The 18,197-nt window shown below is 48.3% G+C and overlaps 2 protein-coding genes across 2 annotated transcripts; one reads left to right on the top strand and one right to left on the bottom strand.

The window, feature by feature from the left end:
* The first annotated feature begins 7,072 nt into the window (after window positions 1-7,072).
* On the top strand, window positions 7,073-8,984 carry LOC101752741 (calcium sensing receptor, chloroplastic). Its single transcript, XM_004953735.4, has 6 exons — window positions 7,073-7,314; window positions 7,406-7,639; window positions 7,748-7,931; window positions 8,030-8,171; window positions 8,246-8,377; window positions 8,486-8,984. The coding sequence occupies exons 1-6, from the start codon at window positions 7,120-7,122 to the stop codon at window positions 8,760-8,762; spliced, it is 1,164 nt and encodes a 387-aa protein (XP_004953792.1). The 5' UTR covers window positions 7,073-7,119; the 3' UTR covers window positions 8,763-8,984.
* A 5,513-nt stretch (window positions 8,985-14,497) lies between these two features.
* Window positions 14,498-16,091, bottom strand: LOC101786888 (the record flags this gene model as incomplete). The annotated part of the gene is made up of 3 exons (XM_022825185.1): window positions 14,498-15,111; window positions 15,191-15,331; window positions 15,432-16,091. Coding segments are annotated over 3 exons (1,179 nt in total), but the record flags the coding sequence as incomplete, so codon positions are not given.
* Window positions 16,092-18,197: the final 2,106 nt, after the last annotated feature.

Raw genomic sequence — 18,197 nt, 5'->3', positions numbered from 1 at the left:
GAAGTTGGACCAAACCAAAAATTAGAGCAGAAGCGTTGATTGGAGTAATCGGTATCGTTACGTTGATTGGAGGGGACTACTAGGCGGGATGATCGGAAGCGTATCCGCCGATCGTTTTGTTTAACCGAGCCCCTGGCATATTGCCATGTTAATCTAGCTGGATGCCAACTAATGAAACAAATCAACCAAGCTTTGATCTATTGCTCTTCCAATCTCCAGATACTCTTGTCTACGAGATCTGTTGCCAACATAAACAGTATGTGTCCACGTGTACTCTTCAAGTCTCAATCCTACATTTTTTTTGAAGGAACTCGAGCCTGCAACTTGGGAGAAGAGAATTCGCGTAACCAAAGCAACGTAAAATTGCCACGGTTTCTACACACGCTTGCTTGGCTATCTATCTTTTTGATTGACGGCATGCAGTACTCCAGTCTGCAGCAGAGACGTGTAGGAAGAGAACAAGTAGATGAAAGAAAGAAATAAGAAAAATAAGAAAAAGGGTCGGCGGCGGTCGGCCACGGCCCACGGGTGCTCTCGCCCACACGCATCTGTCCGTGTGATGGTGAAGGCGCACGGGCGGGGACGGGACGGAGCGGCGACGAGACGCCGAGACGTTGCGGCCGGGTGCGCGCACGCGGGGGGCCGGGGGGCAGCGCCGTAATCTCGCGCACGGAGATGCCGGGCCCGCCGGCAGGGGAGGAAAAGCGAGCCACCCGTCGGCACGGCCTCACCGGCGGCTTCTCTTGCATGCACCACGTATGCTCGCGCAGGCAGCGCCCCCCCCCCCCCCCCCCCCCCCCCCAATTGCTTGTATATTTTTTAGATTTATTACCGTATCGATGCTCAAAGGTAGAATTGCGTGTGTTTATTTATAAGGACGAGGGTATTTTCATGCACGTGAGTGTTATGCGTGTTTGTGTCGGGAAAAAAGAAGCTTAACGTTTTAACATGATGTTTTCAATATATTATACACATCTAAGGGAGAAAAAACTCCTAAGAGGCTAAAGTTCTCTTCGAGTATACTCCCTTCGTTCTAAATTATAAGTCGATTTGGTTTAGACATAGGGTATACCTAAGTGCATAATAATTTGTTTTAAAAAAAATAAGTACATAACAAAATCTATGAATTTATAGAAGTAAAAACGAACTATAATTTGGAACGGAGAGAGTAAGTACATGTATATCACCGAACGTCATCATCAAGAAAGGTAGGTTATTCTCGTAGGGAAAATATTAGCGTGCAAGAAAACACCAGTACATCCACAAAAGCTGATCGAAATTATACCAAGCGTGGAACGAATCAAGATCTCACATCAAAAGCAGCCTTTGTTCCGAATTTCGTCGCGTCTCAAACACCACCGGAATATAATCTCATCCTTTGCGAGTCCAACTGCGATTGAGCGCCAATTCCGTGGCCATCCCCGTGTAACCGTGTGGCCTTCGCGGGAAGCAGGTCGGCTGGCACCTGGCAGGCCCCACAGAACAAATGGCTCCCTTCCTCTCAAAAAAAAAAAAACCTAATGGTTCCCTTGCATTTCTTTCTTCCTTTACGATTTTTTTCCCAGTGGACCGTCAGGAAAAGCAAAAAAATGCGATAGTGGGGAAGGAAACTGGGCAAGGCAAAAGCGTTATTGTGTTTATCACTCCTTTTTCTTGCACCCCCACTCGAAAAAAGTTTGAGATTTTCCCTCTCTTTCTGCTATGAGTCGACCCTTTTCCACATCTCGTGTATTCGATTCGTCCTCGCAGTGTTTGATGTTTATTTGTGCTCCCTCACTTTTGTAAAAAGCTTGGAGCTCCACATGGTGAAACTTTGGAACTTTCTACGAAGTCTGCATGCTAGAACCAGCCCTCTTTACGAGTACGCTTTGGGTAATGTTCAAAAACGAGTACGCTTTGGGTAGTATCAACTGTCAACATGTAGCGGTGATTTAGATCAAAATCCTTCTAATGGATTTTTATTTTCTAAAAAAACCTAGATGATCCTTAATCGCTCAATCATCAAAGGAAAAAAAACCGTACAGTACCATCTAAGAGTATGAACTCATTCTGTCCTTTTCGTGTTTATGCACCAAGTTCCATTTCTCTGACAGTGCAGCTAATGTTTTGTCTGAGCTCCAAAATTTGGCTGATAATGCAGCTGGCATGGAAATCACTTTCGTGAATAAAAATCTGGATTGGACAGTTGAAAGGAACTGTGCTTATCTGGACATCACTCCCTGACCTCTGCAGCGGATGGATGGATGCATGCAACTGTACACAAATCGATCCAGGCCGTTGGGTTCCAGATCGTACCGTTCACAAACAACATAACAACTAGTGCCTGTTACTGTTTGGTTGTAACAATCACTACAGTGGAGCTGGACCCAATCCAGTAAACATATCCAAAACATCATTTTCGCTCATAAATTCTACTTTCAAGCCAAAGCTAAAAAAAGAAAGTTAATAAAACAATAAGCAAATTAAAGGATAAGATAAGAGAATCATACTCTTTTTCGGGATGGCCAAAATATTATACGAGTGCCGGCGGATATATTTGAATAAAAATGATGTTCGAGGGAAGTGATATTTGCTAACATATCCGGTGTCGAACTGATTCCGAAAGGAGATTCTTTTTGGCGGCCAGCTGCAGCTTGCACCGGAGACATGCGTTGGAAAAGAAAATGCTAGCGCAGGTATTGACCCAGCCAATTGCTATTATTTTAGCCTACAGTTTGTATTTAAAATTCGGTGCAAGTTTATTGACAGTCAACAGGAGATTGTATATAGAAGCGCTCCATCTTTGTGGAGAGCACTCTTCAAATTATTTAGAAAAAAGAGAGAGAGAAGAGTTTACTTTAATTTTCTTCCGAGAGTTTGAAATAGTGTCTTGTCATGGAGAATACTAGTGCTAATCAGGGTTGCAATTAACCAGCTAGGCGGCGAAGTTGGTGGGTCTCCTCACCACCGAACAAGAGGACAACATTCAAGTTGGATTCAGACGCACCAAAAAGTCGCAGCATGTTCTCAAGCATTCCGAGAATACACTGCTCCCATCTAGCTAGTGTTCCTCTTGACTGAATAACACATGAATTTTTATATACGTATGGCCAAGATTTACGCGGTTCCAGGCCTAATGCCTCATCATCATCATCATCATTGCTCGTTAGCATCTACTAGCTACTAGTAAATTCTAGCAGCCAATCATGGCACCGTTGCATCAACAGAACCTTGGATCCATCCATCAGTCGAAGCAATTGGAACAGCACTACTCCAATCAAATTTTAACCAGGTGCATTGCATCACGATCCACATCAGCATCGGCAAGTAGCGTTTGCGTTCCTCTTGCTCATCTTTTCAGTCCATCAGTGGCTCTGGTGATCATGATTAGTCTAGTACTGGTGCTGCGGCTAAATGAGTTCAGGCGAGGCGACGGCGAGCTAAAGGAACCGTAGGGTGGGCGAGTCCGGACTCGATCGGGCTGTGGAATTTCACTGGAATTTTGCAAGAATTTCACGATAAACAGTTCGATCCCTTCGTTGGCAAATGTATCCACACCCGTGCTCATCTCCTTTTGCTTAGACGATGCAATGATTGATCTCTTGTTTAGCAACTCCGTGTGTCAAAGTGATGGAAGCCTGAGTGGCTCGCCGAGGACGTCCACTGCTCGGAACCACTCGGCACGCGCCCGTCCGTACGCCCAGCATTTTGGACGGCTGCCATTCGGTTAGCCGCGCGCTTGCAACTTGCAAGTGGCTCGCTGGAAGGACCATTGGAATGTGGAGAGAGAGAGAGAGAGAGAGAGAGAGAGAGAGAGGGGAAATGCAATGCAATGCAATAGACAAGGTCAACCACAACCAGTTGTAGCCCAATGCACCTTCCAAGAAAAGGATAAAAAAAGATTAAAGAGCAACAACAACAGGCAGTAGCAGTGACGGCACGACGGCACGGAAATGGATCCAGGTCGAGCGAAAGGCTCGCCGCACCTGCGCCTGAAACCGTCTCGCCCTGTGCGCGCATTTCCTACAGTGCACGGCACCACTATCCTGTGGAGTGGTAGGGCACTATGGCAGGGCTCAGCAAAAGCAGCGAGCGACTCCATTGACCCTGCCGGCTTTTCTGAACCTGCCATCCCTGCGTGTCTATCTGAAGCACATCATGGGTTCATCATCATCTGGTTAATCCGTGCGTGAATGCCATTCACTTTCAGGCATCGGTGGTCACTGTTGGGAGATGACAAGAATTAATGGGCCAAAAAGGCTGTACTGCAGTATGTGTGTATGAATCTGAATCTATCTCCAGCAGCCCAGCTGTCTGACAAGAAGGTTTCAACCGAAGGATACGTGCAATCCTTTTTTTTTAAAAAAAATTAAATTTGTATATATATATATATATATATATATATAAAGATAAAGATCAAGAGGAAACCGGAGAGTATGGCCATGCCGATCAACAATTCGACATGTCAGGTGCGTCTGCACGAGGCCGACAAGGAACCCATCCAGAATGCAGCCGCGAGACACCTCCTTTCACCTGTTAATACATGATGCTTCCCTTTTAAACAAAACAAAATAGAAAAAGCAATTAATTTCTACACCACCATTTGGGCAAAAATATCTCTTTTCGAATCGACCTAGCCTTTTTATCTGCGACTGCGACAGGATGCTCCATGCATCAAGCTAGGCCTAGGCTGCAGACTGTAGTAGTGTCCTGTGCCTGTCTGTGGCGCGCGCACCGGCCATTTTTTCCCAGCTTAATCCGGTCGGCTTTCTCTCCGGCTGCGATTGTCGTGCCCGATTAAGCAAAACGAAACCCACCAAGGCGCGCTTTGTTTAGCCCTCTGGAAAGCTGGGCATCCAGGAGCCGAGTGCGCGGCCGGGCATCGTGCGCGAGCACCGCCCGTTCCCGAGAAGACGAAGTGGGAAGCAAAAGGCTCCTGCCGCCGCTGCTGCAGTCCTGGCCTGGGCGGAGCAAGTGCTCCCCGCACTAGCAACAATTCCTACGAGGCAGTGGACTCTCCCCCTGTAGCCGCGACGAACCAGCAGGCAGCTACCACTGGTGACCGGCCATGCTAGGTAGCCAGGTTCTTCAGGCCGAGCAGAGCAAGGGCGCAACAGAATTTGGTGCCGTGTATGTGGATCGTAACGCGAAGAAAGTAAGAGACTGTGCAGGTGAAGGTGCGTGGCGTGGCTGCACTACATGGGTTGTCGTCTGTTGAGCGAGCAGGCCACTTGCTGCGGCTGCCTGTTTTGGCGTCGTCGTCAGCAACCACATCGATCCGAGGTCTTTCAATACAAGGGGTTGAATTTGGATCGCCCCAATTGGCAAGATTCTATTCGTTCTCCATGTTACCTTTGTCCGGTCGTCGATCTCGGCTTCACCGTTATCCTAATCCGTGTTCGCTTGCTCGATTTGCAATTGAATAGTCATCGCGAGTGAGGATTGATCATGGTCACTGCTATATCTGGCTTGAGAGCACTGTGTGAGTGGATTCGGATCAGAGATCCACCAGGGGTTCTGAAGGTCTCAACTTGACATTCACTTTTGCTGACAGTAAACATACAGGAGAGGGGTGAAAAAAAATGAAAGAAGCAGCGACAGGAATGCAACAAGCTTATCCTGAGCAATCCCGTTTTCTTAAACGAGGAACTCGACAACAACTTTTGCTTCGCTGTGAAGCAACAGTGACGGCTTTTGCATCAAATTGGTGTTCATGGTCATGGTGGTGGTGAATCTCCTGAGTGGAGAGTCAAGGTGGAATGGACTCCCAACTTTACAAGGGGTGGGTGATGGAATGCTGATGGGACTGGGACGCCCCAAAAGCCAACGCCAATGGGACAAAGCGGAGGGCATAAATACTCTTGTGTTATGGGATAAAAGTGGCCCTGTGTGTGTCTAGTGCGCCATGCCTCCTGCAAAAGCAAAGGTAGTACCTTTTTTTGGCCAGCTCTTGTTTAAGGCCGTGTTTAGTTGGGGAATTTGGGAGGTGCCAAATTACTGTTACAGTACTGTAGCACACTGTAGCGTTTCGTTTGTATTTGTAAATTATTGTCCAAATATTGACTAATTAGGCTCAAAAGATTCGTCTCGCAAAGTACAACAAAACTGTGCAATTAGTTTTTAATTTCATCTACATTTAGTACTCCATGCATGTACCGCAAGTTTGATGTGATGGGGAATCTTCTTTTTGCATAGTGTTAAAGTTGGGAGTTGGGAGTAACTAAACATGGCCTAAAACTGGATGGATGGATATTAGTAAAGGAGCTGGGGAAAAAGTTGCCTAGATTAAGGTAGGTGATTGCTTGATCCCCCTAGTACCTCCTAGGATGACTGTACCTTCACATAGCTGCTTGGATAGCAGCCTAGTTGGAGTTTGATAATCTGGTAGTGTATGACATGAGCAAACCAGGAGCTTGATTATCTATCTGATCGTGCCCCCACATGGCCTGTGCTGTTTGGAAAAAGCAGGAACTTATCTAGATTCTAGAAGGATGAAAAAAAAATGGAACATGCTTGTGAGGAGATGAGATGAGAGGAATAGGTGAATAAAGCGCTGGTAGAAAAAGTCATGTGAAAAAAAAAAGAAATCGTATCTGAAGTCATGTGAAAAATCGTATTTCCTGCAGTTTTCTTCGAGGGATTCGGTAGAATCTTGCAACTTGCAAGCGTGCTCTGAAGTTCTTTGTGTATCTCTTTCCAGAGAAGAAGGGTGTGTTTCAAAGCATCAAAATGGGAAAGATTTCCTTCAGCTTATGGGCCAATCTGCATTCTAGCGAAATTCAAGGTCCATTAGAACTGTATGGCTGGCTTGATTGTCTTGGTTCCAAATTGCAGGCCCATATTTCTCCAACTTTATGGGCTAAGCCGATTTACCAAAAAAGTAAGGTTGTCATATAGGCCGCATGTGGGCTACATTTACACGGGTTTAAATTTTCAGATGTACCCCGGCCCAGCCTTTCAGTCGTACGACTTGTTGTTGTACCACACGAGTTGACGGGAAAAGGATCACCACCTCGCTGCCCCACAAACCGTGTGTGTGGCCGAAAATTTCCAGCATCACAGTGGCCCCGTGCCTTTGTGGCCAAAAGCGCAGCGCGCGTGGGTTAGACTGCACGGCCATACGAACTGCCGAAGCCATCCATGGCCCCCATGTCGGCGTCGGCCACCCTCGCGCCGCTGGCCCCGCCGCCGCCGAAGGCAACAGCCAGGAGCCCGGCGCGGCGCGCGCCGGCTAACGCCGCGTCCATCGCCGGCTCCGCCGCATTGCTGACGTTGATGCCGGCCGCGCCCGCCGCGGCGTTGTCCAAGGAGGACGTCGCCGACTCGCTCACCAAGGTGCGTACGCGCCCTTCCGTGCGTTGCATTGGCCTCCCTTCTTGAAGCATTGTGCGTGAGCGAGTTTCTTGGTTGGGGATTCGCCGCGCAGGTGGTGGACACGGTGGACCAGGCCATCGGCGTCGGCGGCAAGGTCGCCGAGCAGGTCTCGGGCGTGGTCAAGGCGCTGGGCGAGGCCGCGAAGCCGGCGCTCCCGGTGCTGAAGAGCGCCACCGACGAGGCCGTCAAGCTCGCCGCGCCCGTCGTCTCCAGCGCCTCCAAGCAAGCCACGGAAGCGCTCCAGGGCGCCGGCGTCGACCCCGCTCCCGTTCTGACCGCCGCCAAGGTACGCTGACCGGGGGAACGTCTCGGCCACTCTGAGCCACAGCTTCTTGATCATGCACGGGAAACTGTTCCATTCCATTTGGTTTGACGAGCTTGCTCTGCTCAGTAGACCGCGGCGGAGCAGGGCACGAAGGTCATCGACGCCGCCAAGCCCGTCGCCTCGGCGACCGTGGAGACCATCACGTCGTTGGCCCCCGGGGACTACGTCGTGGCCGCCGGAGCGGCGTTCCTCGCGTACCTCCTCCTGCCGCCGGTCTGGTCACTGGTCTCCTTCACCCTCCGCGGTTACAAAGGTAATGGCACTGGCCCCGTTGCATCGCTTGCTTTCGTCATCAATGCTGCAATCGGTTTCGCATTGCTCACCGTGTTGCTGCATCTTGTTGCTCATCAGGTGAACTGACCCCTGCGCAAGCTCTCGACAAGGTCACCACAAAAGACTACGTCCTGATCGACGTGCGGACCGACAAGGACAAGGCCAAAGCCGGCGTGCCGCAGCTGCCCTCGAACGCGAAGAACAAGCTCATCTCTGTGCCGTACGCATCCATTTGTTTCCTCGGCCATGAGTTCAGTTACAATGTAATCACAACTCACAACCTTGTGCTCTCAGGCTGGAAGAGCTTCCGAGCAAGCTGAAGGGGATGGTGCGCAGCGCGAAGAAAGCCGAGGCGGAGATCACGGCTCTCAAGATTTCCTACCTCAAGAAGATCGGCAAGGGCTCCAACGTCATCATCATGGACTCGTCCGTGCACCTGACCATCTCCGTACCATTGCTCCTGCCTTCCAATTTTGATGAACTCATGAAACGGCGGTGACCTTTCTGACCTTCGTACGTGTTCTGGACCTGCAGGTACAACGACATCTCCAAGACCGTGGCGAAGACGCTGAACAGCGTCGGGTTCAAGAACTGCTGGGTCATGGCCGGCGGCTTCTCCGGCCGGAAAGGGTGGGCGCAGAGCCGCCTCGGGACAGACTCTTTCAACCTCTCCGTGGTCGAAGTCGTGACGCCGTCGCGGGTGATCCCGGCGGCTGCTGGCCGGATCGGGACGACCGCTGGCCGCATCGGGACCACCTCTTCGGCGTCCCGAGCGACTTCTCGCAAGCTTCTTCCCGGCAGCGCAGACTGATGAGAGGAGCTGAAACAGCTTCGGAGTGTAAATCCAATGTTCGTTTCATTTTGAGATGCAACTTTGTGGTCTATGTACATTGACTTGTTCTGTTACAGTGTAGCACAATCTTAGTGTCCAAAACTGGAACACTCCCTGTGGTCTGGTTCAAAGGTCAAGGGAGCATTTTACATGCCTTCTTATAAGAAAGAGTACAGATGATAAGAGATTTGCAGAGCAAAACGCAGCTTCATCGTCATCCTTTTCTCAGCAATAGTACAACTTAAACTCATAAACTGCAACCTTATACAAGATGCTACAAAAAGGACCAAATTAAAGAAAAACAGATTACACTGTTCAGAGAACACTGATGATATGAAATGATGAAACAAATAAGCTTAAAAGTGCAGAATTTTTCTTATGTGAATCCTAGTTTTCAATGGTGGCCTCAGAAGCCCAAAATCGGCACAAGGTTCTCTGCATAGACCGCGTTCCGGGCGCCCCGCCCCGGATGGCCAACTAGTTGGAAGCTTCCATCCTTGGGATCAAAGTAGAACCACCGGCCATCGTCCATCTCTATGAAGATCCTTCCATCACTCATCACCTCCAACGGGAATCCATACAGCCCCTTCTTGATCCCCAAGTGCGTGCCATCGATAACCAAATACTTGGACCAAACACCGTTCGCATAGTCTCTCATCATCCACACATCGACTGTTCTCCCCGGGATGCAGCAAACGAAACAGAGAAAGCCACGCATTTCTCTCAGTTCAAATTCCTTGGGTCTATCATTTCCACAACTGGCAGTTCCTTTGCGCTCCATGTTTCCTCTTCGAGATTGAACAGTAAAACTCTCCAAATCTCATCCTTGAACCCCGAAAAATCAATCGAGCCCAAAGAAAGCATATGCAGGTTGGCGTTGAGATAAGGCATGCTGTGAGACGTGGATACAGGAAACGGAGGTGATTTGCATGTCCTCCATGAGTCGTCGATGCCCACAGTGAACACATCACATGTACATGTATCTCCAGTACCAAATGATACGCTGACCAACTTGTATTTTCCAAGTGATGACACAAAGCCAAACCCCGTGCAATGTATGTAAGTGTCACGTGCTTTATACCAAGAAGCAGGAGGGAGATGGAGTATGTCCTTCGTAGCCGGGTTGGACAGCAGGTAACCATTCCTGTAGCCGAGCACAATGAGGTGACGAGAGGAAGCGACGAAACGGTAGCCCTGCATCCACGGCATCCTGAAGTAACAACATTGCAAGAAGCCATCGTCAGTGCCTGCTGGTCGTAGCCAGTTTTACAGATCGATCTTCGGTCGAGAACGTTCTCTGTGCAACTCTATGAAGTGGCGAGTAGGGATTTCATAATTCCAAGCCTTGCAAACGGATCGAAACCGCACAAGTGACTTGGCAGGAAGCCATGGTAATATCTTTTCGATGATTAAATCCTCTGGGATGCTCGCGCCTTCCATTGTTGCCATTTGCTTTTCTTCTTCTTCTTCTTTTTGTCTTGATGAAGGTCTATCTATGTATATGTTGCTGCAAAAGAAGAGCAACAAACTAAGGAGATCGGTTTTTTTTTGGGGGGGAAATTCACGGGACATCATTAGGCCTTAGAATGAATTGCAAAAGGTATAGTTTGTCACAAGTAAATTACTAATATATGATTATTGTTTGTGTACGATAAGCACCTGATATTGACGCCCTAATTTCGCCAATCTTTATTTTAAATGGCACTGGACCAGCAGGTATATTGCCAATTTGTTGCCACCAATGTAACAGCAGGGATAAAACGATAGATTTTTGTGCAGCAAGAAACAAGCCCTAGCTACCTGGTAACTCTGATTTAGACCGACCTGGCAATAATATATAGCATCAACCGAACCAATTTTATTTTGATGGCACAAACGAAGTAGCAGCAGCAGCTAGCCAATCAATCTCAAGATGGACGCGCCAAACCAAGACAGCAGCAAGCTAATCAAGAGCGTTCCCATGGCATCCGCGGCGAGATTTAATTAACCGTATGAACTCGAAGTGACTTGCCACCGCGAGCCGTACGAACTAATGGAAAATAGAGACAGAGAGCACGGCTTACCAAGATGTAATGCGAACCCTAGTAATAATCTTCCGCCGCGGCCACAAACGAAAACGAAGCGCGATCCCATCCCAGCCGTGGAGCAGGCCTGATCGGCTGATCGCGTCCTCCTCTGGATCGAGGCGCCGGCGCCGGTAGTTTCTTCGGCCCACTAGCTAGGGCAACACGGATGCGATCGCCTTTTGCGTGGCTGGTGAACGGCGGCAGAAACAAATTAATACGAACGTGCAGTGCTCGACCACACCCTATCGAGGCTAGGCGTAAAAACTCGCGTAGTAACCGTCCGCCAAACTCACCCCAGCACATTAGCCGCCCAGGTCAGCGAGAAAGCAAGGAAAAATGATTCATCGCGCAGGGCAACTTCTGTTCTCAATAACCATTCGTTTAAGTGTTATAGTGTAGTGCAGCGAAGTGATAAGCTGCAACTTTTGCAATGTGAATTGATCTGCTTTGTTCTGTCAAATGAGTGCTACCCTTTGCTACTGCCTTAGTGCTTGGAACACGGTGTAATCTGGACAAAAGACCACGGAAGTGCGAACAGGCAAGAAAACTCACGATGAGAGATTTGCAGTGAAACAACAAAACTAGCATTTGCTATAGTAAATCGTTGGATAAGCTCACGTCACCAGTGACACCACGAAACTAATACCGAAGATTCTGATAATTTAGGAACCACACCACAAAATACTCATGACTGACCATAACTTGGCCATCTAAACTAAAGTCCAGCAGCATGGCACCGGCTGCAAGGCTCCAAAACATTGAACTCAACTGTGGAGGGAACCTTCGGCTTGATGCAAGTTTGGGCAGCCATGACTCCTTTATGGGCTTCCACGAGGGCATCTTTGATCATGAAGATGCATTTGCCAGTTTCGCTTACGGAGCATCTAGGCATACCATGAGTGGTGTCCAACGTAAGGCACTAGCGATGTCGCGGATTCAAGAATTTGACATGTTAGTTCAACTACACTCTTGACAGCAGAGAATGTGATGATCTTCACATGCTTGAGTTTGGAATGACGGTGCTCTGGAATCACCCGCAGATCTGAGGGATCTTCAAAAACTGAGACACGCGGCTTGAGTTCCCGGATTACCTAGATATAAAAAACCAGACTTGAGTCAACAGTTCCAAACTTGTATGAACAATTACACCTTAGTGACAAATATCTTTACAGGATAGGTAAGAAGAACAGTGACTTACCCCCAAGATGAAAGTCTCCAGTGAAGGGGAAGCATCAAAGAAAAGAAACAAGAGACAAATAATCGAAGGTCGGTCCGCCAACAGAAATACTCAAGAACTTCAGGTTGAGGAACTTGCTAGGCATCATTGGTGTACTCACCATCTGAAAAGATGTCAAAGTTTAATCCTATATGACTGCTGCAATTCCAATAATATTATGTGCATAATGATAATTTATAGTCTGGACTTACTGGACCATCGGAATATATGGTAAGAGCTTCAAGATTTGGCATGGTGGAGGGAAGATCAGTACAAAAGGCGAAATTGCTACAACTCCTGTTCAATGTCTTAATACGGCATGTGTTTTCAAGTGAGAGCTGTGCTTTGCGGAGGCCTGCAAAGAAAACACTGGAGAGATTTGGAGCTTTGCTTTCTATTGCTCGAAGACCGGAGCAATATACCACCTCAAGGTGGTTGAGCCGCTCCAGGCACGGTATCTTGAGACGACCTATGTTGTCGCAATAGCTAAGTTACAACCGCTCCAAAGAAAAAGAACCAGAAAGAATACACCCTAGTTCGCTGCCCCTAAGTCTGACTGTGGGATGGAAGTGACAACTTCCATGAAAAAGGTACCGAAGTCCGCCTCCAGTCTGACCAGATAAAAGTGAGCATGGGAAGTTGTACATTCCGTCTATTGTCAGACTAAGGCTCAGTTCTTCAATCCCTGGTTTAACAGCAATATGAAGCCAACTTTCGAGACGATCAAGATTGCGATAATCCTTATTGTAAACAATAGGAACCTCAAACTTGAGTGCCTTCACACCAACGCCAGAGTGGTTTTTGAGAGTGGTTTAAATCTGCTTCTCCCAATGTTTTCTCACTGAAATGGAGGTTGGGATGGCATCTCCAAGAACGGACAAAGTCACGAGACATGCAGGCAACTTGAGCAGCATCTCGCATTGGCATTAGGGAATGTATATGACACCAGATGTCCTACATGAGCACGCAAGGGAGAAATTCAACATAGAAATTGCAAACAAGGTCGGCTGTGCATGATTGCACAAAGTGCATTGAAATACAGAGATGGACAGTGTATTCGAACGTAATTGTGGCATGCAGGTTGAGCATAATAAACTTGCCACTGTGTGGCTTTACCAAAAAGAAGAGGATATTGGTATAGGCATCTAGCGCTGGTAACTGCTATGAAATATATACTGAAACATGTTTTTTTTCCAACCTATATGGACGAGATAGTGTTTTTCCAAAAATAGTCTAGAGATGAGTTAATGTAAGGTAGTAAATACTATATCTGGATATATGTGTAGCAAGAAAACCCATGAAATACAATAGAGCTTGAGCAGCTATAGTTCTAGATACACAACAACAAACCAAAAAAAACTTCTTTTCTTAACGTGCACAACAAAAACCTAAATTACTAAGATGAGGAGATAACAGAAAAAAACATTCCAGACAAAGGAATAGAGCCCCACAAGAACTAGCAGTTCGTCACACGTCTTAAAGATGCCTACTATGTCTTATGGCCTAGACAGGAAACAACCATTTTATTATAATGTGTGTTCTAACTTGTCAGCTAGTAGTAGCCAGGGACGATGTGGAGATTTATGGCACGTGTTTGGCGGTAGCGGAGAGTTAATCTGCAACAGTTGGAACATTCAAAAGCAGAGCTACTAATCTAGTAGGACTGCAGGAGATTGCGACTCACCAAACAAAAAAAATGCTTAGCTAATGTAAGCATGCACTACTTCCATCATCAAAATGTTACGCCGTACCTTTGGAAGGTTTGACCATGAACATCCCTGTATTTGATCACCTGATGAATTCTCATCTTGTTGAGACGATCCAAATTCTGTAGCCCCCATGGCGCGACGACGCCTCTGATCAAAGTATCAAACTCAGCAATTAACTCTAATCAAAGTAGAGGGCGGTTGAGCATAAATAGCCTCTGATCAAAGTATAATGTGCCTTCAGACCAACGAGGAGACTTGGGAGGAACGAAACCGTCTCGCGAGATTATAGATGGAAAAACGGACTCCACACCAGCGAAAGAGGACGCAGTAGGAAACATACCCTACTTCTCCCTCAGATGCGATGCGCCCCTACGAAAAAGGAAGGATGCACCCTTAAAAAAGGGAGGAGACGCTCTGCCCTGAGACAAGATCATGCTTCTCACCGGCCGGCATCTCATTCTTCTCGTGTTGCAACTTCTTCTCTGAATAATCAATCATTTGATACGTTAAGCTACAATGAAGTGAAGTAATGAGATGCAACTTTTACTCCGTGAATTGATCCGTTACATTCGGCTAATGAAGTGCTACAGTTTACTTTCTTAACGGTAATTTCTGAAGAGAGACGACAGTGGCACAGTGTAATCTGGACGAAATACCACCCGGGTGTAACAGGCAATCTCTGAAAGAAAGCTCACGAATAAACAAACAATGAGATATTGTAGTGAAGCAACAGACTGTTAACGGCATCTGCAGCATCAAACCGAGTCGGGGAATGCTGCCGTCTGCGTTCCAGAATCCAGAATGCATAGCGAGGTCAGCGGCACTTGCCAAATGGATACAGGTCCTGCTACTGCAGCGAATCGTTTGATAAGCACACCTCACCTCACCTGGGACACCACCAAAACTAATACTGACAGTTCTGACAATACTGAAATAATTATGATAACTACACCATCGATCTAAAGTTCAACAGCATAGCACCGGCTGCAAGGCTCAAAAACGTTGAACTCAACTGTGGAGGGAACCTTCGGTTTGATGAACGCTTGGGCAGCCAAGACTCCCTTTTGGGCTTCCACGAGTGCTTCTTTGAGCAGGAAGACGCATTTGCCAATTCTGTTGACAGAGCACCTAGGCATACCATGAGTGGTGTCCAATGTAAGGCTCTCGAGTGAAGTTGCAGACTCCAGAATATGACATGTTAACTCAGCTACGCTCTTGGCAGCAGAGAATTTGATGATCTTTACATGCTTAAGCTTGGAAGGATGGTGCCCTGGCATCATCCTAAGATCCGACTGATCTTCAAAAACCGAGACACACTCCTTGAATTCTCGGATCACCTAAATATGAAAAGGGCAAATATGAACTAACACTTCGCACCATAGTGGCAATATTTTTGCAGGAAGAATAGTAACTTACCTCCAAGATGAAAGTCTCCAGTGAAGGAGAGGCATCAAGAAAAGAAGCGAGAGATAAAAAATCAAACGTCAGACCACCAACAGCAATCTTCAACAACCTGAGGTGGAGGAACTTGCTAGACACCATTGGTGTATTCACCATCTGAAAATGTGTGTGTGTGTGTGAGTCTAATTATATTTCAGTATATGGTTACCATAATACTGTTGTGTGCACAAGCTATTCAATAATCTGGAGTATGTACCCCAATGTCAGAACGTATGGAAAGAGCTTCAAGATTTGGCATGATGGATGGAAGATTGGTACGAGCATAAAAGGTGAAATTGCTACAGTGCCTGTTTAATATCTTAATACGGCATGTGTTTTCAAGTGAGAGCTGTATATGGAGGTCACCTGTAACCCAAACACTAGAGAGATTTGGAGCTTTGCTTTCTATCGCTTGAAGACCGGTGCAACATACCACCTCAAGGTAGCTGAGCCGCTGCAGGCAGGGTATCTTCAGGCAATCTATGTCATTGCGATACCAGAGTTTCAACTGCTCCAAAGCAAAAGAATTGGAAAGAAACCACCCTAACTCACTGGCTGTAATATGCACCACAGACAGCTGTAATTTTGTCAAGCTTCTGAAGCAACCTAGTTTGACGGTTGGATGAAAGTGACAACATGCAAGAGAAAGATACCGAAGAGGGTCTCCTGTTTCACCAGATAAAAGTGAGCATGGGAAGTTGTACTTTCCGTCTGTTGTCAGAATAAGCCTTAGTTCATTGAGCCCTGGTTTAACAGCAATCTGAAGCCAACTGTCCAGATGATCAAGATGAGCACTATCCCCATTGTAAACTGAAGGAACATGAAACTTGAAGGCCTTCACACCAATGCCTGAATGGTTTTTCAGAATGCGGTCAACTTAGCTGTTGAAATCTCTTGCATTTTCATCCTTTCGGCATCCACTTCTCAATGTTTCCCTACTGAAATCGAGATTGGGATGGCATCTCCAAGAACAGAAAAAGGCCCGAGCAACGCAGGCAACTTGGGCAGCATCTCGCATTGGCATTAAAGAATGTATATAACACCAGATGTCCTACATGAGCATGCACAGAAGAAAATTCATGTTTTGAATTAAAAGGAAAATTGCTACTCCATTTGGAGGAGGAAAAAAAACAATAGACTATGCAGAGTTAACATTCCAACCCAGGTTCTCTATGCATCATAGCACTAAGTGCATTGAGCTACAGAGATCGACAGCACTATGAAATATGAAATCTATTCTTGAATGAACTAGGCATAGAGTACATTTGTGCCAACCCAATTGCACGGAATAATGTTCCATGGCATACCTCTGGAAGGTTTGGTCCTGAATATCCCAGTATTTGACTATCTGGTGAATTCCCATCTTGCTGACAGGGTCTGCCCTTCCCGTCAACCTCCATCTGTCTGGAAAACGTAACATAATTATGGATAATACAGGCAGGGACACAAGAAAAGGACAAGAGGTTTTAGCGCAGCCTACCGCCGGAGAAACACACCGGAAGGGCCGTCCTACAGTCCTACCGCGGGAGTGGCTCGGAGAGAGAGAGGGGGGGGGGGGGGGGGCGTGATCTCAACTTACTCGGAGAGAGCTTGGAGGGGGGCTGAATGCTGATTGCGGCGCCGGAAAACGCCGTCCTCCCTCCCCGCCTCTTCCCCCTCGCCCTAGCCCTCCCGGCCGCCAGGCTCCACGCCTCCACCCCACAACTCGGCCGCTTCCTTCCCTTCCCCTCTCTCCTCGGACGAGAGAGAATGGGAGGGAAGCCCCAGTTGCTCGATGTGGATGGGCTGCGTTTTTATTTTTTTGAGGTCATGCGGATGGGCTGCGTAGTGCCTGCTCTGCGCGGAACCGGGCCTTCTTCCTTCGAGAAAACGAATTGTGGAATGGGCCTGCATGTACTCAACATGGGCCTGAGTCCAATTCGGTCACCGCGCTTGGCCACCTGCCTGCGTGATCCGGCGGCGGCGCCGGCGTCGCGAGAGTAAAACCGCCGGCCGCGGCGGGAAGGTCGTGCCGCGGCAACGATTCATTCCGCGAAGCTTTTCGGTGTGTGTGTGGAATGGTAGTGCTCTCCGCGACGAGCCATGGTGCGGTGTCGCGGTCAGTCGCGACTCGTGGAGATCCCGGCGCGGTGGTGCCGCGGTCACCGGCGCCTCTCGTTTTCTTCGCGCCGTCCTGGTCCCTCGCCACGATAACGTTGTGCGCCCGTGTGGACAAGGTAGATGGCCCCCTCTAAAACAGCATGCCGAGTTCCAGGTGGGTGGAAAGACCTACGAGCTTGCGGGAGGCCGCTGGCGTGGCCGGCGATGATGCAGCGCGGCGCGGGATGACGAGAGGGCGCTGGAAGCTAAGCCTCCAGACACTTCACATAGCGTTCGCACCAGGTTGCCTCTCGCTTAATCGTGGGCGTAGGATACGGATTGGACGGACGCCAGACCCAGGGGGTGGATGGTAAATGAAATACCGTCCACCCCCCTGGTGGTTGGGAATGGCCGATGGCGGCCAACGCCGCCCAGAGAGGCTAGGAAAAGGATTTCGCGCTTGCGACGCCGGACGGCCGGACACCACGCCTCCGCCCGCCACGCGCAATACTGTTACGCCTGCCGTTGAGCGGTTGAGCCAACCTCCGATCCTATCGGTCGGTACAACGCCAACTTGCGGTAGGAGAGAGTACATGGATCCTGCATCGTGCGAGATAGATGCAAAATGATTCCCGGGAACGAGTTGGTTCCCCTCTGCTGTCGGCACTGCTGCCACTTCGTGCGTGCCGGGTCGAGCCCCCACACGTTCTCGCACGTTGGCGCAACATCAGAGACACGGTACTTGATCGACCGCCGGCAGCCCGGCACTCAGAGATACATGAAAGAAGCCATCAGCTCCTCCTCACCATTCCAGCGCACCCCCCCCCCCCCACCCCCCCAGTGATGACTTTCCAGGAATCTTCTCATAATGATGGAGAATATACTGCGGCTAAAATAGGCAGGT

This window comes from Setaria italica, chromosome I, assembly GCF_000263155.2.
Source record: "Setaria italica strain Yugu1 chromosome I, Setaria_italica_v2.0, whole genome shotgun sequence".
In the NCBI taxonomy this organism is placed as follows: domain Eukaryota; kingdom Viridiplantae; phylum Streptophyta; class Magnoliopsida; order Poales; family Poaceae; genus Setaria; species Setaria italica.
This window is presented reverse-complemented; position numbering and strand designations above follow the sequence as displayed.